The sequence below is a fragment of the Pleurodeles waltl genome, chromosome 7 (genome assembly GCF_031143425.1).
Source record: "Pleurodeles waltl isolate 20211129_DDA chromosome 7, aPleWal1.hap1.20221129, whole genome shotgun sequence".
NCBI lineage: Eukaryota > Metazoa > Chordata > Amphibia > Caudata > Salamandridae > Pleurodeles > Pleurodeles waltl.
In genome coordinates, this window is record NC_090446.1 from 1,347,711,171 (window position 1) to 1,347,734,692 (window position 23,522).

General features: G+C 43.5%; 1 protein-coding gene across 1 annotated transcript in view; it reads right to left on the reverse strand.

Moving 5' to 3' along the window:
• Positions 1-23,522, reverse strand: part of PTPRH (protein tyrosine phosphatase receptor type H) — a 634,102-nt gene that overhangs the window by 41,471 nt on the left and 569,109 nt on the right. The window contains exons 19-21 of the mRNA XM_069200757.1: positions 5,701-5,785; positions 4,243-4,287; positions 1,949-2,039 (exon numbers count right to left, since the gene is read on the reverse strand). Coding sequence (XP_069056858.1) covers positions 1,949-2,039; positions 4,243-4,287; positions 5,701-5,785 — 221 coding nt within the window. The remainder of the gene's footprint in view (positions 1-1,948; positions 2,040-4,242; positions 4,288-5,700; positions 5,786-23,522) is intronic.

A 23,522-nucleotide genomic window follows, 5' to 3' on the forward strand; every position in this document is an offset into this window, starting at 1 on the left:
TAGTAGTACCATACAGAGTCTTTATTAGTGACTGTGCAGAACCATATCTTATGCAGCATGAACAATGTCTCTTCAGTCAATACTGTAGCATGTCTGTTGTTTCTTTGTTGCTGTGACAAAGGTCAGAAGTTAACAACATAAACTCCAAGTATCCCTTGACCAACCATCATTTTGCCAATAACTAGTGATTAACCACATAGTGATGAAAAATAATGGGTATTTTCACACAGTGGCATTGCAGTGTGCGTTCAATGGGGGAACAAGGGTAAAATGTTCTCACCATTCCTAAAACATTAGAAAGCATAATATTAGTTCTGTACTTACAAATAAAAGTTGTGAAGAGGACTTATTAAATTTTTAAAAAACAGTGCATTTATCGGTCTTCATGTTAAATGCAACCGATTCAGGAAATTACAGGGAAAAGACTAAAAAAATGATGAAAATAGGTAATAAGCAATTGCTAAGGCAATTGGTCTTGCTAGAGATGTCAAGGTGTAGACCTATTGGCATTGCCAATATATTTCTTCCCAGATGGCGATTGTGCGTGTGCACCCATGGCCGTCATTTTTAGATGCTTTTTAATAAAGCCTAAGCCTAATGAAAAAAGATTCCAAGATAGCCATCATAGATGTCCACATGTGCACACGGCCAACTTGGAATGGTTAAAAACATTTAAAGATGACTGCCTGCAGCTGTATTGGCAGTGGATGGACAGGTCAAGGTGGGTGTAAGTGAATGCTTAGGGGAGCTAATTTGCAAATAAAAAGAGTGAGGATTGGAAAGGGGGGAACAGAGTCACGAAGGAGATAGATCAAGAGAAGATGACCCATTATGCATTGCAACAAGATGTCAGCAGTGGATGGATACAAGTCATTCAATCAAACAAAATGATAAAATCAATATGTTCCTCTGGCGTGGGGTTATGCTTAGTAATACCGTATGCATTGTGTTGTTCTGTGACCTCTGGGCTCAACTCCTGTGGCAATGTATGGACGTCTGTTTCACAGAGCACTACTGCATTCAAGCATGGCAAACTTTGTCAGGTGTCTATAGGGGTCCCTTAGTAAATAAAAACATTGAGATGACTCTCAACCTCATCACATTTCTATTTTCTATTGGAAGGTGCAAGTACCCATGTGTAATTACTTGCTCAATTAAATGCTAATATCATGTTATTGTTCCTATGCAGTGGAGTGTTTTACAAGTTTTTAAAGATCCAGCAGTTTTGAAAAACGTTTCTTTATTAGAAATCCCGTCAAAAATGTGTACATTTCATGCACTAAGGTCAGCATGCATATCTCAAAACCTTCAAAAACAGAACTATTCGCAGCTATTAGTCTTCTAAGTGGGAACTTTTCAAAAGTTTACTATATCTGTACTGCAATTTGATCTACCGCATACAATACACGATTGGAAGCTCCCTTGAACTTAAATAATTCTAGACCTATTTAAATAAATAAATTACATGAATTTAACTTAAGTGAAGGCTAAAGATGACTGAGTGTGACAACTTATATAGCACCTAAAGAGGAATTAACTCTTCCCTAAGACGTTCGGGCTCAGATAATGCATTTTCTGCACAAATACATCATTTGAGAGATCCTACTTTGCATTAGTAATCCATCAATTTAAGTTTTCACTTTAGATTCTGGTCCATGTAAATTCTTGTGAACTGGTTCAGTGTGGCCCCAGAAGTGTCCCAAACACTCTTCTAAAGTGTCTTTAGGACAGTCTTCTAGGTAAAGGTAGAAACTATGTAGAAAATGAGACCTGTTTTCGAAGAGGATGGTAACAGAAATTCCCCTGGCTTGTGAAGGATTGCTAAATCCAGAGGAGTAAAACCTCCTCTGGAATTCTCCCTTACAAGTAACAGGATATTCCCTAACCTTCCCTTTCCCCAAAATCCAATCATATCTATACTCCAAACATATTCTATAGTGGTTATTACCTGGTAGTCTTCAGCAAAACCGAAGTCACTATCTGAGTGCTGTCGTCGGAAGTGCGAAGGGAATCCATCCACTGAAATATCCGGTGGAAATCTTTTGTACAGAAGGAAATAAAAAGTTATATCACACATATATAGGTTTCCCAAGGAAAGTGTTAATATATATTGTAAGCAAGGTTGAGCCTGTTTTTAAGCACTTGGGCATTGGCAAAAGAAAGAACCGAAGTATAAACAATTTCTCCCTTAAGCTCTCAGTTTGGGCAAGGGAGAGAAGTCAGATTCTACGGCCCCTAACTATGGGCCTGATTTACATCTTGGTGGAGGGAAATACTCAGTCACAAACGTACCGGATATCCCGTCTGGTGTTTTATGATCCCAGTATATCCTATCACTGTACAATACTTTATACACACACACAAACACCCACACACACGTATATCATTTCCGTTATTGAGAGACCCCGACATTCACAGGGCTGCCTCAGAGCGGGAACAGACACCCACTATCAAAAACTTTCACCTCTCCCACCAGGGAAAGAAAAGCGATGTATGCCCAACTTTAGTGTGTTGTTTCAGATGTTTATTTCAGCAACAATAAACAGATATGGCACACTACCACTGATCGTAGTGGTGTGCCATATCTGTTGATTTGTTGCATCTGAAACAATGAACCAAATTTGGGCATACATTGCTTTTCTTTCACTAGAGAGAGAGGTAAAAGTATATATATTTATATATATAAGTGTCAAGGATTAGTTATATTGACACACATTCAAGATACATTTTTCAAACAAATATATAAAGTAACAGCACAATATATAGAAGAATCACTTTAGTTACCAGGTTAAGGTGTATTTAAGAGAACTAAACCTTGAGTGGATGTAACTATTTTGATATTTGTCAGTTCATCATATACAAATGCTAGCCATATTAAATATACCAGTTTCTACCCAGTACGGAGTGTAACGCTACAACTAAGCAGACGTACTATTGTTGTAGCTACTTTTATTTTCAGCAAAGTATTCCAGTAACCTGATTATTACATTAGTTTTTACTAGCAAGCCATTTCTCCATTTTCAAACTCTGCTACCATTTTCGAGTAGTGAATGTTTTGTGTACTAGAAGAAGCTTGGGTCCTCAGCACACAACCCATAAATCTTCCATCATCATGTTTTGTAATTGCCTGGCGACCCTCCACTTAAGTGGAAGGAGTGGATTCGAACTTTCAATGCTTACCTAGGAAAGATTGATGGTTTCATATTAGAAACCGATAGGAAATGTTGGATTTTGGAACATTCACTCAGAATGGAAGTTCAAGAAGTTCTTAAACATTTACTTACCCATGTTTACTCTGGATGATGACAAAGAGGAGTTAGATCAGGCAGTCAAAAGGCTGGAAAACCAATTTTCAAAACCCCCAAACTGAGTTGCAAGAATACATAAGTTTTTATCTTGAGAACAGCAAACTAATGAAACCATAAACATGTATGTTGCTTCATTCAGAGTGCTGATAGCTAAATGCGATTTTAAAAAATGTACCGAGCAACTCATAAGGGAACAAATGGTCACATGGTGTTTCAACAGGAGAATACAATCAAGGATGCTAACATTCAAAAAGACATCTTTCAAAGAAGCATTAGAAATCGCTAACAGTATAGTGAGGTCCAAAGAATCTACAAAAAGGTGTTGAATTGGTCTTGAGAAGAAAACATAGGCCAGATGTATGTAGATGACATTTTGCATTTCCTAAATAGCAACTCCATAGAAATCGCCTTTTAAGAAATGCAAAATGATATGTATCAAAATACCGATTTCCTAATAGCGATTCCTACAAATTAAGAATCGCTACTAGGAAATCGCTATTCAGAAATCCTATGCCATTTGTTACAACGGGCCGGTTTTGCATTCCCAAAATAGTGATTTTCTATTAGGCTCCCTACATATATGCTAAAATAAACTCCTCATTTCATTCTCACCTCAAGATTGTTGCTGTTGTTTCCCTGCCCTGTAAGATCCCCATCATTATTTTATTAGAAGAATGTAGGATACAGAAGTTAGAATATTGAAATGAATTGGCTGGCGATTTCCACAACCAGGAACCTTGAGGATCGAACAGAGGAAAACCAACGAGTGCCAGACGTGAAAGAGAATGTCTAAGGCATGCACAAGGACTAAAGATGTCAGCACTACTCTACATGCATTGGTTTACAATGCATTCCCTGCATCCCCCTGCCTGGGCCACCGGGGAAGAGCATTCTCAGGTCTTAATGCAGGGAAGACTGTGAGGAATGTACATACCTAGTTAGATTGACACTACGACCAGACGGGGAACTTTCCTTTGTCCTGTATTAAGCAAATAAAACAAGAGATCAGTGTTTAGTTGCAAGATGAATAACAGCATCAAACAAACAACCCACTTTAGCACAGTGCACTGATTTTTTTTAAAGGAAAGGCAGATCACAAGTCCTCCATCGCGTACAGCGTAGAGAGGGTACTACTAGGACACAGGCCACACTGTGGAGTTTCTACAGCACTAAATTGGTTTTGCTGGAGGAAGCTCCCACTTCCAGAGGCCAATAATACAGAGGAGAGTATTACAAATGGTTTGGGTCCCAGAGCACTGACTTACGAGGCACTGCTGGAGGAAGCACGTATCCCTGAAGCCCAATATCACTAACCAAGAACTGATAGAGGAAGCTCACACAGCCCTTGGAACTGCAGGAAGAAGCTCATACTGCTGGATTCCAAGAGTGTCGACCAGGACCTGCAGGAGGCTCACACTGCTGTATTCCAAGAGCGCTGGCCAGAACCTGAAGGAGGAAGCTCACACTGGTGGAGTCCAAGAGCGCTGGCCAGAACCTGCAGGGAGACACTCACACTGCTGTAGTCCAAGAGCTGCAGGGAGATGCACGCACTGCTGGAGTCCACAAGAACGGACCAGGACCTGCAGGGAGACGCTCACCCTGTTTAATCAAGGACCTGCAGGGAGATGCTCACACTGCTGGAGACAATGACCTGGAACCACAAGGAGACACTCAGTCTGCTGATGTCTCAGAGCAGGGAGATGTTTACAGTGCTTGAGTCTATCAGCACGGACAAGGACCTGCATGAAGACTTTCACATTGCTGAGGTCCACAAGCATGGACCAGGGCTATTAAAGTCCAGGAGCACAGATTAGGACTAGCAGAAAGATGCTCAAACTGCTCGAATGCACCAGCAAGGACCAGGACCCACAAGGAGACACTCAGGCGGTCATTACTACCCTGACGGTCTTCAGACCGCCATGCTGCGGTGGCGGTCAGACTGCTGTCAATGTGGTGGTCCGGCAGCCACATTACGACTGTGGCGGTTGCGCCACGGTCGGACTGCTAGCACCACTAGATCACGACTGGTCATTGGTCTGGTGGTCCTGATCTGCCAGGGCAGTGCTGCCCTGGGGATTACGAGTCCCCTCTCCGCCTGCTTTTAAGTGGCGGTAGCACTACCATGTAAACGCTGGTGGCGACGGGGTGCATGGGGCCCCATGTGGGCCCCTGCACTGCCCATGCATTTTGCATGGGCAGTGCAAGGGCCCCCATGGCCAACCCTGTCGCGCTTTTCACTGTCTGCACCCTACGTACCACAACTTTTCCGCCGGATCAATTATGATCCGGGGTCATGTTGTGGGCTGTTTCCCGCTGGGCCAACAGCCAAAGCGGCACATTGAATAGTAAGAGCTGCACTAGGGGACACAGCACCAGGATACCCACAGCTCACCTTCTATATTTCAGGACTAAAAAGATGATTAATCCTATGAGGACCAAAAAAAGTAAAACTCCGAATATAGCTCCAACAATGACCCCTGTGGAAAAAGAAAAGGAAATGTTCAAGGTTTGGTACTATACACAAAGTCGTCTTCACAGTGCTTTACAGTCAAGTTACAGCTTCCATCCTCTGGCATCAGAGCAAATTACAGATAGGCTGCATATGTTATGCCACATTCTTTCCTCTTACACCACAGCACTGAAGAATCAATGTAGATAGCATGCAACACCTTCTGTCTTCGGACATCACAACATTACTCAGCACTTTATAGACAGAATACATACCACACAGCACATCCCATCAACAATGAACAACCACTATGTGCAATATACGGCATCTTCTGTCTTTTGACATACACCCCAGCACTACACATGCACTTTATATACAGAATACATATTTACAGCACCTTCCACACGCAGATATAACAGTACTGCACAACTAATTTATACAATATGCAGCAACTCTTGTCTTCGGACATCACAGTATTACTCAGCACTTTATATACGCAATACATTTTACACAGCACATTCCATCAACACTGCACGACCACTCTAAGCAATATACAGCATCTTATGCCTTCTGGCAAAAAGCTGCACTTTATATACATAAACATATTATACAGTAGCTTCTATCCTCAGATTTAACACTGGTGTACAGCATACTGTTTGTTGTGCAAAAAGCCTTACAAAAGCACGTTATATACAGAATACATATTATACAGCACCTTCAACCCTCAGATGTACCGCCAGTGTGTAACAAATGCATGCAATGGGCAGCATATTGTGTTTTCGGGCACCAAAGCCCTACTCAGCAGTTTATGTACAGGATATATGTTATGCAACACTTTGGATCTTCATTCATAACGGCATATAACAGTCCGGTTGAACATTACATATCACTTCCTAGCCTCAGATATCACCCTTGATATATGGGTTACACATTGAGCTGTAAGCTCTATCTTTAGATATCACAGCACATTACAAACCGGCTGCATATTACGCATTACGCAGCACCTTGTGTGGCCATACAATAAAGCATTTCGCACTCAGGATGAACATTATACATCACCTTCTACCCTCAGATATCGCGAGCTGCAAAATACCCCTACACAATACGCATCATGTTCTGCCCTCAGACACCACAGCACTTTACAGACTAACATGAAGCTGAAAGGAGGAACATGGGATGTTCCATAGTCAACTGTGCGTATCCCTAGTCTTCTTTTTATTACTACCTGGCCAGAATGGTTGCCATACTTCTAATGGGCGATGACGTAGCTCAAGATCTCTTTATTACCCTGTAGTTCAGTCTACTGCTGGCTGAGGGAGGACTTCAGTGCTGTTTTGAACACAACCACTCACTGCTGTATACTCACAAGTAGGGATCATTTCACACTGCTGCAGTTTTACTGAAAAAGCTATTAAAGGGTCATTGTCTTGTCGCTTACACTAATTTACTGAGCTAACAAAGTGTTATAAGACTGTAGAATTTTACCCTTTTTGCAGTCTTGCTACAGACATCTTCAGCGGTCAGTCGGAGATATATTTGTACTTATTCATTAACATTTACTTAGAGAGAGCTGTAGTTGTGTCCTTTGCTCATGATTCAATGGCTTTCTTGCCTAGTGCAGTTCCCTGTTCTTGGTTTGATGGCTTTTGTACCTTTTCATTTATTTGTTTTGCCCAGAAGAGTATTCTAGGGTACTCCAAACAATTTTTCTTTGTGCGTGGTCCAATTGCAGTTGACCTTTGGTCTCGATAGGAGCACATGGCGCTTTCTCTTCTACCTTGTGCGTGTTTATTCACTAGCTTCCTCAAACCCCTAATGTCCTTCCCCCTTAGTTAAAGGAGTGTTTGAATTGCATTACGTCGAGTAACACTCTACCTGAGAGCCCAAAGTTAGTAATCAGTCCATTAGTTATTCTTCCTTTTTTCTAAGGTGTCTGCTGCTGTTCCTGCCCTCCCTCTTTACCTTGTTCTCTCCTGTTACACCTACAGCTGTCCTCGCTGACTTCATTTATTTTCATTTTCTTTTTGTATGGTTATGCCCCCTAGGGGTTAACTATATAGTTACATGACCATGTTTCTTACAAATGCTATTTGGAAGGGCTGTTCTAAGCATTACAGTCATATCAACATACTAAAATATTCATGGCACGGAAGCTTGCCCCATGATGCTTTGCAGGGCATTACTTTTGCAAAACATGTTTGTTCATAACTCAGCATCTGTGGTCCTAGGACAACGGTACCACCACCAAAACATTCACACCAATGTGCTCTTTCTGGCTACATCATTTCTGGGTCCCCACACTAGGTTAGTGGGGACTCCAAAATAAAAAACCCTCCCACCATTCACTGTCTTTTAAGCTTTTTCATGGCTAGAACTTTGTTCAGGCCAATTTAACATCCTTATTAGAATATAACTATTTGACCACTCTTGAGACATTTGGGTGACCTTTCTAGTTTATTTCTTTTCTGTGGCTGTCTTCTATCTTTTTTGGGGGGAATTGTGTTAGCCAGCCAGCAGCTCTGATGGTGGGGTGGTGAAAGTGGTATTTTATTTGAATTAGCATGAAAGATTTAAATGAGAACGCTAAAGGAAAATGGCAACCGTGTTATTTTAATGGAAGTGACCTATTGCATTGTAAATGCTTGTTTCATCATGTCATCGCGTCCGATGCTACTGGCCACGTTCATCCCCTCGGTTGGCCACGTTCATCCCCTCGGTTTCACCTCTCACCTCATCTGCAGGGCCGGACAGGCCTCTTATTCTACCAGGCATTTCCTCCGGTGGGGGGCCCAGTGCCTCTTCTGGTGACTCTTACACTTTCCGCAAGGTCCCTGACAAAACTTGCAGCAAGCACAGGGAGGCTTTAAGAGCGACAGAGAGGAAGGGAGGGAGGGCAAAGGAGAGAGAAAACAACCAAGAGACAGAGAAGAGAAAGAGGAAAGAAGGAGATAGAGGAAGGATGAAAACAGAGAGATTATATGAGGAGACAGTGGGGGAGGAGCTGGTTTAAGCATTTTTGCCAAGGTCGTTTTCGCTTCTCCAGTCCGACCTGCTGCTCTGACCCCTGCCTCACTCCGTTCCTTGGCCCAGACTCCCATGCCTGCTCACTCATCCTTACCTCCCTCCATCATTGCAAGACTGGTTTGCTGGGCCATGAGTGTGAGAGAGGGAATTACAAGCTATGAGAGTAGAAAGGAAAATGGCACACGCCTGTGTCAGACAACTAAAGATAAATGCAGCCAGCGCACAAAACATGCATTCTCAACTCCATCTCCCATACTAATCATATATGTCTTTATCAAGCTGAACTTTAGTTCACACTTACCCCCAGCAGCCATTCGTTGTTCGGGGAGAGCACTGGACCAGAGAGGTATGTCCCCTGGACACTTTGGTTGAGTGGTTCAGCGCAGGAGGGCTGACAGTGGCTTTGGGCTAAGTCAGTAGGAGGGGTGGGGGCCTAACATATAAACAGTGAGGTGTTGGGTTTCAAGCCACTGTTTTGTGATTAGGTGAACACAGTGGCTGGTAGCTTTAGTCGGGGCTGAATTTTTGGAGTAAAGGAGGAATTTTGTCTGTTGTGAGCAGTAAGGAAGATCCTCGAGTGGTGGAGGCATTTTACATATTTAAAGAAGCAAGCCGTGCAGACCTGCTGGAGAAGGGAGCTGCAGATGATGAAGTGTGAAGGGGCCCGAGTGAGGCCTACGCACAGGGGACCAATACAACGAAGAGGAACGCTAAAATGCACACACAAAGTCCTATCAAATGAGCGTTGTTAGTCCAAACAAGAAGATCATGTCATGGAAATATTTTTTTTAATCCAATGTGTCATTCAATGATCCAATGAGGAGCCATGTGGTAGTGTCAGACTTTATTCGATTTTCTTAAAACATCATTCAGCCCAGCCAAAGCAGGCAATGTGTGATTTTTGGATCTTTGTCAAAGAGTTTACAGTCACACAGACTTGATGAACAACTCAAACATTCACCCCCAGTCACAGATCTGGGTTTAATCCATTCGTTTTTTTGCTTGCTATGCCATTCCAGTTTGGACCCAACCATATGCAAATCAGTCATGACCCTGTTCCCCATGTAACAGTCCAGCCCAAATTGCAAGGCCAGGTCTGCCCTGGACCAGAAACAAGGCTCCTGGACCGGTTTCGGGGTATTACCCCTCATCAGCCAGGCTAGCTTGAATCTGGTGGCATAGCAAGCACGGGACCCACGTCTGGGTATACCCTTCTCACTTAGGGGGAAACAATAGATGATGGACGGAATGCAGGACAAATCAAACATGAAGGGTGGGTGGTGCGGGTTCCACGGTATGCAGCCATAAATCATTATCCAACTTGCCCCACTTTCCTTCAGCATCTTCTGCCAGGCTCGCTCTAAATCCCTCACAATATCTGATCCATGCATTTAACCCAATGTGATATGGGCTTTATGTATCACATCCATATACTTTAGCAAAGCCATGCATCACTCAGGGATTTTTTCACAGTAGACACTGGTGTATATCAAAAATGCCACCATCCAATTTCGATGTTGACCGAGAATCTAAGCCTCTTTGCTAGCTCATAATTTTTTTTCCTTTGACCCTTCCTTAGCCCGTAGTTCTCTGTGTGACAGTTTGAATACCTACATATATTCACCGTCTATATTTGCTCCTTAGTGGCCCTCATTAATTGAGCCCAGAGGGCTTGGCTATGCCCATGTAAGACAGTTTTTTCACTTTAGCTCCTTGCTTTCTTTTTTCTTGCCCCTTGTCTGTCATGGTCTCTGCGTTCTTGTGCCCCAAGCTGTCTTCTGTCTCTTCAGCGCTCCCTCCATCAGTCTTACCTTTCCCCATCTTTCTGTCTACCCGGTCTTCCTTTTCTCCTCTACCCTCGTCCATCCCCACCCCGTTCATTATATGTGCCCCTTTTCGCAACAGGACGTCGGCATTCTTCTGCCCATCCTGCATGACAACCCCTATCCCTGTCGAACCATGACAATATTTGCTTACCTGGCCACAAGGTAATTTCCTGTCTGGTGACTATAGCCCTGGCTTGATGCAGGTGGGAGAAGGACCCACCTCCACTATTTTACTTCCTAATTTTAGGATGGCAAAGAAGCATGGCTGTCACAGTGCTGAGGATTCTGGAATGAATGTCACTCGGTAAGCACGGGGAGAAATAATGACGGAGAGTTGAGGAGATGCTAAGACTTTGTTTTTAACACAATTGTCATAAGGGAAATGCAGACACCACACTCTGATGGAGAGCAAGAGCAAGTCGTGACGAGGAAACAGAAGGGGAGGTGCCAGGTGTGAAGCCTGCGGCTGCGGTCTGTGGTGTCCAGCTGCGGAGTCCTGCAGCGGCTCCCAGCGGCAAAGTGGCTTCCAACGGGAGCATGGTGCAGTGTGGCACAGTGCGGCCAGTGGTCCAGCGGTGAAGCAGAGGTGCTGGCAAAGTCCAGTGACGAAGCCTGGAAAGGTGCAAGGAGTGTGGAGGTGGTGAGAGGGCCCTCCCTTCCCCATCAAGCCAAGTAAGCCTGCTGCAAGTGGAGCTGTGGTGCTGTAGAAGTCGGGAAAGGTGCGAGGAGGTGCGTGGAGGCGGTGTGTGGGACCCACCCTCCATTTAGTTGAGTAAGCATGCTGCAAGCTGCCACTCGCGTCTTCCTGCTCCCTGTTTTCTACCTTCCCCACGTTTGGTCCATCTGGATGCCAATGGACAGGACTGTGTTTGGTGCCTTCCGCTCCCCGCTCACCAATAATGCATCTTGGAGACTCGGCAGACACAGTAGTGTGTGTCTAGGAGCCTGGGTTTCGGCACCAGTGTTGGCTCACTGCTGTTGATATATGGCAGTGTAGAGAAGTTGACTACACAGTCTGGGATTCGGATCCAGGAAGCATTGGTGGTATTGGAACTAGGACGGGACCAGGAGACCCAGGACAGGGCCAAGGGAGGCAAGGCTTAGAGCCGCAGGTGCCCTGGGGTGGGGCGGCTGCCAGTAGGCTAGTGCGGCTTGCCTCCCAGGGAGGCCCGTCCTCACTGGTCTTCACTGCCATGTCTCACCAAAGATAGGCGTTTGGGGTTATATTTCTTTCGCCTAAAAAATATATATTATTTGGCAGTTTCCGAGAGTGCCCCATTTAATTTAGGCTCCGACTACAAACATCTATAGGCACCAGAATGACAGCTAGACGTCTTCGTATGGGTAGAGTTGTTCTTACCAGAGCATGTAAATAGACCACGTCCAACCCACTTAGAAATAGGGGTATATCCCAGCTGCAGGCAAAAAGCTCTAATTCTATTCTCCCCTTTCTACGGAATGAGTCGCCTTTTAATTTAGTAGCCAGGGAGGATGGACTGGCTGCAGACACTGCTGCTAGGGACTCTGATTTCATAAGAAAAGATGTCTCTCCAATCTTACCAGCTGGAAAGCTTTAACCTCAGTGGCAGAAAAAGTGAGCATTATATCTTCCATTTGTAATGTCCCAGGTGATCCTGATGTAGGGGATTTTACTCTTCCAGATATTGATGTAAATGTAGCATTAGGTGTCAGGAGGTCCCCTTCTTGCGGTGGAACTTAGGGCCTGATTTATACTTTTTTGGCGCTGCATTTGCGTCATTTTTTTACGCAAAAGCGGTGCAAACGTACAAATTCTAATTGAATTTTATACTTTGTGCCAGTTTTGCCGCACAAAATGACGCAAATGCGGCACAAAAAAAGTATAAATCAAGCCCTAATTCTCTGGTTGGCACAAAACAATCAGCAGCACACCATCTGATCGAGCGTCTTCATCACTACAGTCAACTCTAACCCCAGATCTTGTATTACCTATGAATTTGTCCTGGGAGCCTCCAGATCAATATACTTTACTATCTGAGTCTTTGAAATATCTAGAAATAATTTTATCCTCTTTCCTGGCGTTACTAGAAAAATCGGTAAATATTATTGAAAGTACTGATGGGTCAAAAAGAGGTGGGGTTAGCTCCGGATGAGAATGTTCTGTCAAGCACTAATGAGACTTGTAAAAAATTGGGGTGCCCAGTTATAAGCCCCTCTTAAGTGGACCAGGTCATTTGCCCTGCAGTAAATTCTCATAAGCAGATTCTATTTTCTGATTGGGGAACCCAGGCAGCTGAGCCTCAAGTGCCCTGTAAGTCCACCTTTGCTAAGAAGGTCTCTCATCAAGATAGTGATGTCTATCGATTAAAAAATCTTTTCTCAATACCCCACCCCTTGTACAGCTGACTCTGATATTCCATCAAAAGAGCCGGAATCCGAAGTGACCCCTTTTCCCATTTTTCGATCAACAGCTAGAGGACACACTGACCCTGTGGCATTGGCAAATAATGGAAATTATGAACAGAATGCAAATAAAAGGAAGAAAATTGGGAAAAAACTGTCTTGGAAAAAAGGTGAAGTAGAGAATTTAAAAAAAGAAACCAAGCAAAGTTAGATTCTTGGACCTGGGAACCTCAGGAGAATTCTCCTCCAAAAGATGAACCTGAGTGGACCACTATGTTAGGACCCTATCAGGAAAAGCCTTCTGTTGTATAGAGGGTTTTATCTTGCTTAAATCCATGTGCTGATTCTTTATTTTTGGTCTCCAAAGCTCTGAAGCCAAATGATGAGTTACCTAACTATTTGTCTGGTCATCAGGGGGGCGGGGACTTTGTATCCAAGGAAGTTGGTGTTACATAGACCACTGGAAATACTGCATGTTTCTAGCTTAAAGTATTATTTGACTTGGATTTCATTTTGAAACGTGCTTTTTTAATATCTTGCTTTTCAGATACTCATGAGCTAAAACTGATTGAATGTAAAGATATTTTACATGTGTATTTAACTCATGCTCCAGGAGTAGCGAAGATAGATTCTGGTTTCACTCTAAAATTATTGCAAAATGTATTCTAGACAATTGCGAACAGCTGCAACACAGAGGTATAGATGTAATCCCTATATGGAAAGAGGAGCCTCCACTTAATAAATATCTTGCTTCTCCACTTCGACTGCAGTATGGAGGTGGGCTACGTCCTTTGCGAGATCCAATAAGATCTTCTCTGGTAAACCTTAATGTCTCCATTTTAAATGGAGTAAGAGTTGTAAAATATGTGAGCAATTCCCCCCTCACCTTAATTAGTCAATGAACATTAGGAATGGAGCTGGCTAGCTGGAGATTTAAATAGTACCCAGGCGATTGGGCATGCTTCATAAATGGGTCATTAACAGTTATTTCCAAGTGGTTTCATGGAATGCAGCAGGAATTGAGAATCAAACTGACAAACTTGATCATCTTTGTACTTTACAGGTTGATTTAATTTGCATCCAAGAGACCTGTTGTACAGCTGATGTTTCTCATCCAGGCTATATGGTATTGTTACAAAAAGCGCAGCCCTCTAAGAAAGGTCACGCAAAAGGAAGAATTGCTATGCTTCTGAGTAATAAATAAATATGGGAATATGAAAGCCTTACTGTACCTGCCAATATTTATCAGATATTGAGAGTTAATCCTATGATGGAAGGTGGTAGGACAGTTTTAATGTTAATAGTGAATGCATATATCCCCCCAGATAAGTGTCAAGACAAATCCCTCTTAGATATTTTTTATTTTATCTCATTGATTGTGTTAATTGAGGTAGAATGTGAGGTGTTGTTAATGGGTGAAAAACTGCAAAGTTTCTAATTTATCAATTTCTCTAGTTTGTGATGCAGAGAGGGAATACACTTTCAATATTTCACCTTTATCATTCCCTTTAAGAATTAGGACCGATAAAAGGGAATACACCCTTTTAAAATGTATGAGGAAATCTAGCTATGTGATTTTAAATGGGAGATTTAATTTTGATTCAACAGCAGAGCTAACGCATAAATCACGACAGGGAGGCTTTATCATTGATTATTTTGTTGCCCCTTATGTTATAGCTCAGTCTGTTGAAGATCTGACAATTTTTGCCTCCTTTAGTGATCATACGATCCTTAGTCTTTAATTGAAGCTAACTTCTTTGGCTGTAGAAGCATGGAATTGTAATGGCCTGGATACTAATTTCAAAAGGAAAACATGTAGAATTCATTGGTCCCCTTTAAAAATATATATTTTTTAAATGTCTTGAAATGGCTATATTACATATTTATGATTTGAGTAGGGACCTCCTTCATTGTTTTTCTGAATTTATGGGTAAAATAGTCCAGAGTAATCAGTTAAGGTGCTCTAAGCCACTTCAAAAGAAGATAAGGCCAATTGTGTTGCTGTTGAAAAGTAAAAAAAATTAATAAACTGGTAAGATTCCAGTTTGTGCTGGATATGAAGCAAAGGGGCAGAATAATCTCCCTTTTAAAGAGGAGAAGAGGGAGGTTGAAAGAAGGTGTAAGAAAGGAGGCTGCCGAGGAGTAGTGAGTTGCCCTGAGAGAAGCTGTTGTGTCATAAAACGCTCATAAATATTGGGCAATTATTTCGGAATATTGTGGGTCTCGCAAATCTTCTTTTGCGCCTCCTATAGCTGAGGCAGGATGGAGAAATTACATACTTTCCCTTTATGTGGAAAACCTGGATACTGAGCTGAGTGAAATGGATATTCGGCTATATTGTAAAGCTGATATTGACAGTGATGGCCCTCCCACAATGGTGGAGATTGAAGGGTTTATAGGGACCCTGCGAGCTTCTGGAGCAATGTGCCCTGATGGGGTCCCTATTTCAGTAATTAAACAGGAACCCTTGCTTTGGGCAAAGATCCTTCATCCAGTATTTCAGTTTTTTATACTTAAAAGGTGCAATTCCGGAATCTTGGGTTGCAAGTGTTCTAGTCCCCCCATATAAGAAGGGTGATAGAACTTCCCCAGTAAGTTACCGCCAAATAGCTTTACTGGATGCTGTTGGTAAGGTATTTGCTAAAAGTCTTTTAGGGCATTTAAAGTCTTGGGTCGAGGAAAATTCTGTCCTTCTTTTGGAACAGGCTGGCTTTAGGAAGGGGCATAATACTCTAGATAACATTTCAGTAATGCAGCTCTTAAATGAAAAATATGTGCAGATTTGGGGTGGTGTTGTATATGCTGCATTTGTAGACTTTTCAACAGCCTTCAACAGGGTTGATTGCAAGAGCCTGTGGAAGAAGCTATTTAATTTAGGCATTCCTCCTAATTTGTCACGCTTGATCATAGCCTTGCATTCTTTCACATGGTGTTAAGTATTGTTAGGCAGGGACCGGGGCTTGTCAACTGAATTTCCAACTAAAAATGGATTAAAGCAGGGGTGTCTTTTGGCCCACTGTTATTTTCATTGTACATTCATGACTTGCCTATCGCCTAGGGAAAAGATATGGCTCTCCGCCCAAAATCGGAGTTTATATACAGGATATATGTTATGCAACACTTTGGATCTTCATTCATAACGGCATATAACAGTCCGGTTGAACATTACATATCACTTCCTAGCCTCGGATATCACCCTTGATATATGGGTTACACATTGAGCTGTAAGCTCTATCTTTAGATATCACAGCACATTACAAACCGGCTGCATATTACACGTTACGCAGCACCTTGTGTGGCCATACATTAAAGCATATCGCGCTCAGGATGAACATTGTACATCACCTTCTACCGTCAGATATCGCGAGCTGCACAATACGCCTACACAATACGCATCACGTTCTGCCCTCAGACACCACAGCACTTTACAGACTAACATGAAGCTGAAAGGAGGAACATGGGATGTTCCATAGTCAACTGTGCGTATCCCTAGTCTTCTTTTTATTACTACCTGGTTGCCATACTTCTAATGGGCGATGACGTAGCTCAAGATCTCTTTATTGCCCTGTAGTTCAGTCTATTGCTGACTGAGGGAGGACTTCAGTGCTGTTTTTAACACAACCACTCTCTGCTGTACACTCACAAGTAGGGATCATTTCACACCGCTGCAGTTTTACTGAAAAAGCTATTAAAGGGTCATTGTCTTGTCGCTTACACTAATTTACTGAGCTAACAAAGTGTTATAAGACTGTAGAATTTGACCCTTTTTGCAGTCTTGCTACAGACATCTTCAGCGGTCAGTCGGAGATATATTTGTACTTATTCATTAACATTTACTTAGAGAGAGCTGTAGTTATGTCCTTTGCTCATGATTCAATGGCTTTCTTGCCTAGTGCAGTTCCCTGTTCTTGGTTTGATGGCTTTTGTACCTTTTCATTTATTTGTTTTGCCCAGAAGAGTATTCTAGAGTACTCCAAACTATTTTTCTTTGTGCGTGGTCCTATTGCAGTTGACCTTTGGTCTCGATAGGAGCACATGGCGCTTTCTCTTCTACCTTGTGCGTGTTTATTCACTAGCTTCCTCAAACCCCTAATGTCCTTCCCCCTTAGTTAAAGGAGTGTTTGAATTGCATTACGTCGAGTAACACTCTACCTGAGAGCCCAAAGTTAGTAATCAGTCCATTAGTTATTCTTCCTTTTTTCTAAGGTGTCTGCTGCTGTTCCTGCCCTCCCTCTTTACCTTGTTCTCTCCTGTTACACCTACAGCTGTCCTCGCTGACTTAATTTATTTTCATTTTCTTTTTGTATGGTTATGCCCCCTAGGGGTTAACTATATAGTTACATGACCATGTTTCTTACAAATGCTATTTGGAAGGGCTGTTCTAAGCATTACAGTCATATCAACATACTAAAATATTCATGGCACGGAAGCTTGCCCCATGATGCTTTGCAGGGCATTACTTTTGCAAAACATGTTTGTTCATAACGTAGCATCTGTGGTCCTAAGACAACGGTACCACCACCAAAACATTCACACCAATGTGCTCTTTCTGGCTACATCATTTCTGGGTCCCCACACTATGTTAGTGGGGACTCCAAAATAAAAACCCCTCCCACCATTCAGTGTCTTTTAAGTTTTTTCATGGCTAGAACTTTGTTCAGGCAAATTTAACATCCTTATTAAAATATAACTATTTGACCACTCTTGAGACATTTGGGTGACCTTTCTAGTTTATTTCTTTTCTGTGGCTGTCTTCTATCTTTTTTTGGGGGAATTGTGTTAGCCAGCCAGCAGCTCTGATGGTGGGGTGGTGAAAGTGGTATTTTATTTAAATTAGCATGAAAGATTTAAATGAGGACGCTAAAGGAAAATGGCAACCGTGTTATTTTAATGGAAGTGACCTATTGCATTGTAAATGCTTGTTTCATCATGTCATCGCGTCCGATGCTACTGGCCACGTTCATCTCCTCGGTTGGCCACGTTCATCCCCTCGGTTTCCCCTCTCACCTCATCTGCAGGGCCGGACAGGCCTCTTATTCTACCAGGCATTTCCTCCGTTGGGGGGGCCCAGTGCCTCTTCTGGTGCCTCTTACACTTTACGCAAGGTCCCTGACAAAACTTGCAGCAAGCACAGGGAGGCTTTAAGAGCGACAGAGAGGAAGGGAGGGAGGGCAAAGGAGAGAGAATACAACCAAGAGACAGAGAAGAGAAAGAGGAAAGAAGGAGATAGAGGAAGGATGAAAACAGAGAGATTATATGAGGAGACAGTGGGAGAGGAGCTGGTTTAAGCATTTTTGCCAAGGTCGTTTTAGCTTCTCCAGCCCGACCTGCTGCTCTGACCCCTGCTTCACTCCGTTCCTTGGCCCAGACTCCCATGCCTGCTCACTCATCCTTACCTCCATCCATCATTGCAAGACTGGTTTGCTGGGCAATGAGTGTGGGAGACGGAATTACAAGCTATGAGAGTAGAAAGGAAAATGGCACACGCCTGTGTCAGACAACTAAAGATAAATGCAGCCAGCGCACAAAACATGCATTCTCAACTCCATCTCCCATACTAATCATATATGTCTTTATCAAGCTGAACTTTAGTTCACACTTACCCAGCAGCCATTCAGGGTTCGGGGGGAGCACTGGACCAGAGAGGTATGTCCCCTGGACACTTTGGTTGAGTGGTTCAGAGCAGGAGGGCTGACAGTGGCTTTGGGCTAAGTCAGTAGGAGGGGTAGGGGCCTAACATATAAACAGTGAGGTGTTGGGTTTCAAGCCACTGTTTTGTGATTAGGTGAACACAGTGGCTGGTAGCTTTAGTCGGGGCTGAATTTTTGGAGTCAAGGAGGAATTTTGTCTGTTGTGAGCAGTAAGGAAGATCCTCGAGTGGTGGAGGAATTTTACATATTTAAAGAAGCAGGCCGTGCAGACCTGCTGGAGAAGGGAGCTGCAGATGATGAAGTGTGAAGGGGCCCGAGTGAGGCCTACGCACAGGGGACCAATACAACGAAGAGGAACGCTCAAATGCACACACAAAGTCCTATCAAATGAGCGTTGTTAGTCCAAACAAGAAGATCATGTCATGGAAATATTTTTTATTAATCCAATGTGTCATTCAATGATCCAATGAGGAGCCATGTGGTAGTGTCACATCTAGACTTTATTCGATTTTCTTATAACATCATTCAGCCCAGCCAAAGCAGGCAATGTGTGATTTTTGGATCTTTGTCAAAGAGTTTACAGTCACACAGACTTGATGAACAACTCAAACATTCACCCCCAGTCACAGATCTGGGTTTAATCCATTCATTTTTTTGCTTGCTATGCCATTCCAGTTTGGACCCAACCATATGCAAATCAGTCATGACCCTGTTCCCCATGTAACAGTCCAGCCCAAATTGCAAGGCCAGGTCTGCCCAGGACCAGAAACAAGGCTCCTGGACCGGTTTCGGGGTATTACTCCTCATCAGCCAGGCTAGCTTGAATCTGGTGGCATAGCAAGCACGGGACGCACGGCTGGGTATACCCTTCGCACTTAGGGGGAAACAATAGATAATGGACGGAATGCAGGACAAATCAAACATGAAGGGTGGGTGGTGCGGGTTCCATGGAATGCAGCCATAAATCATTATCCAACTCGCCCCACTTTCCTTCAGCATCTTCTGCCAGGCTCGCTCTAAATCCCTCACAATATCTGATCCATGCATTTAACCCAATGTGATATGGGCTTTATGTATCACATCCATATACTTTAGCAAAGCCATGCATCACTCAGGGATTTTTTCACAGTAGACACTGGTGTATATCAAAAATGCCACCATCTAATTTCGATGTTGACCGAGAATCTAAGCCTCTTTGCTAGCTCATATTTTTTTTTCCTTTGACCCTTCCTTAGCCCGTAGTTCTCTGTGTGACAGTTTGAATACCTACATATATTCACCGTCTATATTTGCTCCTTAGTGGCCCTCATTAATTGAGCCCAGAGGGCTTGGCTATGCCCATGTAAGACAGTTTTTTTGACTTTAGCTCCTTGCTTTCTTTTTTCTTGCCCCTTGTCTGTCATGGTCTCTGCGTTCTTGTGCCCCAAGCTGTCTTCTGTCTCTTCAGCGCTCCCTCCATCAGTCTTACCTTTCCCCATCTTTCTGTCTACCCGGTCTTCCTTTTCTCCTCTTCCCTCGTCCATCCCCACCCCGTTCATTATATGTGCCCCTTTTCGCAACAGGACGTCGGCATTCTTCTGCCCATCCTGCATGACAACCCCTATCCCTGTCGAACCATGACAATATTTGCTTACCTGGCCACAAGGTAATTTCCTGTCTGGTGACTATAGCCCTGGCTTGATGCAGGTGGGAGAAGGACCCACCTCCACTATTTTACCTCCTAATTTTAGGATGGCAAAGAAGCATGGCTGTCACAGTGCTGAGGATTCTGGAATGAATGTCACTCGGTAAGCACGGGGAGAAATAATGACGGAGAGTTGAGGAGATGCTAAGACTTTGTTTTTAACACAATTGTCATAAGGGAAATGCAGACACCACACTCTGATGGAGAGCAAGAGCAAGTCGTGACGAGGAAACAGAAGGGGAGGTGCCAGGTGTGAAGCCTGCGGCTGCGGTCTGTGGCGTCCAGCTGCGGAGTCCTGCAGCGGCTCCCAGCGGCAATTGGCTTCCAACGGGAGCGTGGTGCAGTGTGGCACAGTGCGGCCAGTGGTCCAGCGGTGAAGCAGAGGTGCTGGCAAAGTCCAGTGACGAAGCCTGGAAAGGTGCAAGGAGTGTGGAGGTTGTGAGAGGGCCCTCCCTTCCCCATCAAGCCAAGTAAGCCTGCTGCAAGTGGAGCTGTGGTGCTGTAGAAGTCGGGAAAGGTGCGAGGAGGTGCGTGGAGGCGGTGTGTGGGACCCACCCTCCATTTAGTTGTGTAAGCATGCTGCAAGCTGCCACTCGCGTCTTCCTGCTCCCCGTTTTCTACCTTCCCCACGTTTGGTCCATCTGGATGCCAATGGACAGGACTGTGTTTGGTGCCTTCCGCTCCCCGCTCACCAATAATGCATCTTGGAGACTCAGCAGACAAAGTAGTGTGTGTCTAGGAGCCTGGGTTTCGGCACCAGTGTTGGCTCACTGCTGTTGATATATGGCAGTGTAGAGAAGTTGACTACACAGTCTGGGATTCGGTTCCAGGAAGCATTGGTGGTATTGGAACTAGGACGGGACCAGGAGACCCAGGACAGGGCCAAGGGAGGCAAGGCTTAGAGCCGCAGGTGCCCTGGGGTGGGGCGGCTGCCAGTAGGCTAGTGCGGCTTGCCTCCCAGAGAGGCCCGTCCTCACTGGTCTTCACTGCCATGTCTCACCAAAGATAGGCGTTTGGGGTTATATTTCTTTCGCCTAAAAAATATATATTATTTGGCAGTTTCCGAGAGTGCCCCATTTAATTTCGGCTCCGACTACAAACATCTATAGGCACCAGAATGACAGCTAGACGTCTTCGTATGGGTAGAGTTGTTCTTACCAGAGCATGTAAAAAGACCACGTCCAACCCACTTAGAAATAGGGGTATATCCCAGCTGCAGGCAAAAAGCTCTAATTCTATTCTCCCCTTTCTACGGAATGAGTCGCCTTTTAATTTAGTAGCCAGGGAGGATGGACTGGCTGCAGACACTGCTGCTAGGGACTCTGATTTCATAAGAAAAGATGTCTCTCCAATCTTACCAGCTGGAAAGCTTTTAACCTCAGTGGCAGAAAAAGTGAGCAATATATCTTCCGTTTGTAATGTCCCAGGTGATCCTGATGTAGGGGATTTTACTCTTCCAGATATTGATGTAAATGTAGCTTTAGGTGTCAGGAGGTCCCCTTCTTGCGGTGGAACTTAGGGCCTGATTTATACTTTTTTGGGGCTGCATTTGCGTCATTTTTTTACGCAAAAGCGGTGCAAACGTACAAATTCTAATTGAATTTTATAAGTTTGTGCCAGTTTTGCAGCACAAAATGACGCAAATGCGGCACTAAAAAAGTATAACTCAAGCCCTAATTCTCTGGTTGGCACAAAACAATCCTATGGGCTAAGGCTTATCAGCAGCACACCGTCTGATCGAGCGTCTTCATCACTACAATCAACTCTAACCCCAGATCTTGTATTACCTAGGAATTTGTCCTGGGAGCCTCCAGATCAATATACTTTACTATCTGAGTCTTTCAAATATCTAGAAAGAATGTTATCCTCTTTCCTGGCGTTACTAGAAAAATCGGTAAATATTATTGAACGTACTGATGGGTCAAAAAGAGGTGGGGTTAGCTCCAGATGAGAATGTTCTGTCAAGCACTAATGAGACTTGTAAAAAATTGGGGTGCCCAGTTATAAGCCCCTCTTAAGTGGACCAGGTAATTTGCCCTGCAGTAAGTTCTCATAAGCAGATTCTATTTTCTGATTGGGGAACCCAGGCAGCTAAGCCTCAAGTGCCCTGTAAGTCCACCTTTGCTAAGAAGGTCTCTCATCAAGATAGTGATGTCTATCGATTAAAAAATATTTTCTCAATACCCCACCCCTTGTACAGCTGACTCTGATATTCCATCAAAAGAGCCGGAATCCGAAGTGACCCCTTTTCCCATTTTTCGATCAACAGCTAGAGGACACACTGACCCTGTGGCATTGGCAAATAATGGAAATTATGAACAGAATGCAAATAAAAGGAAGAAAATTGGGAAAAAACTGTCTGGAAAAAAGGTGAAGTAGAGAATTTAAAAAAATAAACCAAGGAAAGTTAGATTCTTGGAACTGGGAACCTCAGGAGCTTCTCCTCCAAAAGATGAACTTGAGTGGACCACTATGTTAGGACCCTATCAGGAAAATCCTTCTGTTGTATAGAGGGTTTTATCTTGCTTAAATCCATGTGCTGATTCTTTATTTTTGGTCTCCAAAGCTGTGAAGCCAAATGATGAGTTACCTAACTATTTGTCTGGTCATCAGGGGGGCGGGGACTTTGTATCCAAGGAAGTTGGTGTTACATAGACCACTGGAAATACTGCATGTTTCTAGCTTAAAGTATTATTTGACTTGGATTTCATTTTGAACCGTCCTTTTTTAATATCTTGCTTTTCAGATACTCATGAGCTAAAACTGATTGAATGTAAAGATATTTTACATGTGTATTTAACTCATGCTCCAGGAGTAGCGAAGATAGATTCTGGTTTCACTCTAAAATTATTGCAAAATGTATTCTAGAAAATTGCGAACAGCTGCAACACAGAGGTATAGATGTAATCCCTATATGGAAAGAGGAGCCTCCACTTAATAAATATCTTGCTTCTCCACTTCGACTGCAGTATGGAGGTGGGCTACGTCCTTTGCGAGATCCAATAAGATCTTCTCTGGTAAACCTTAATGTCTCCATTTTAAATAGAGTAAGAGTTGTAAAATATGTGAGCAATTCCCCCCTCACCTTAATTAGTCAATGAACATTAGGAATAGAGCTGGCTAGCTGGAGATTTTAATAGTACCCAGGCGATTGGGCATGCTTCATAAATGGGTCATTAACAGTTATTTCCAAGTGGT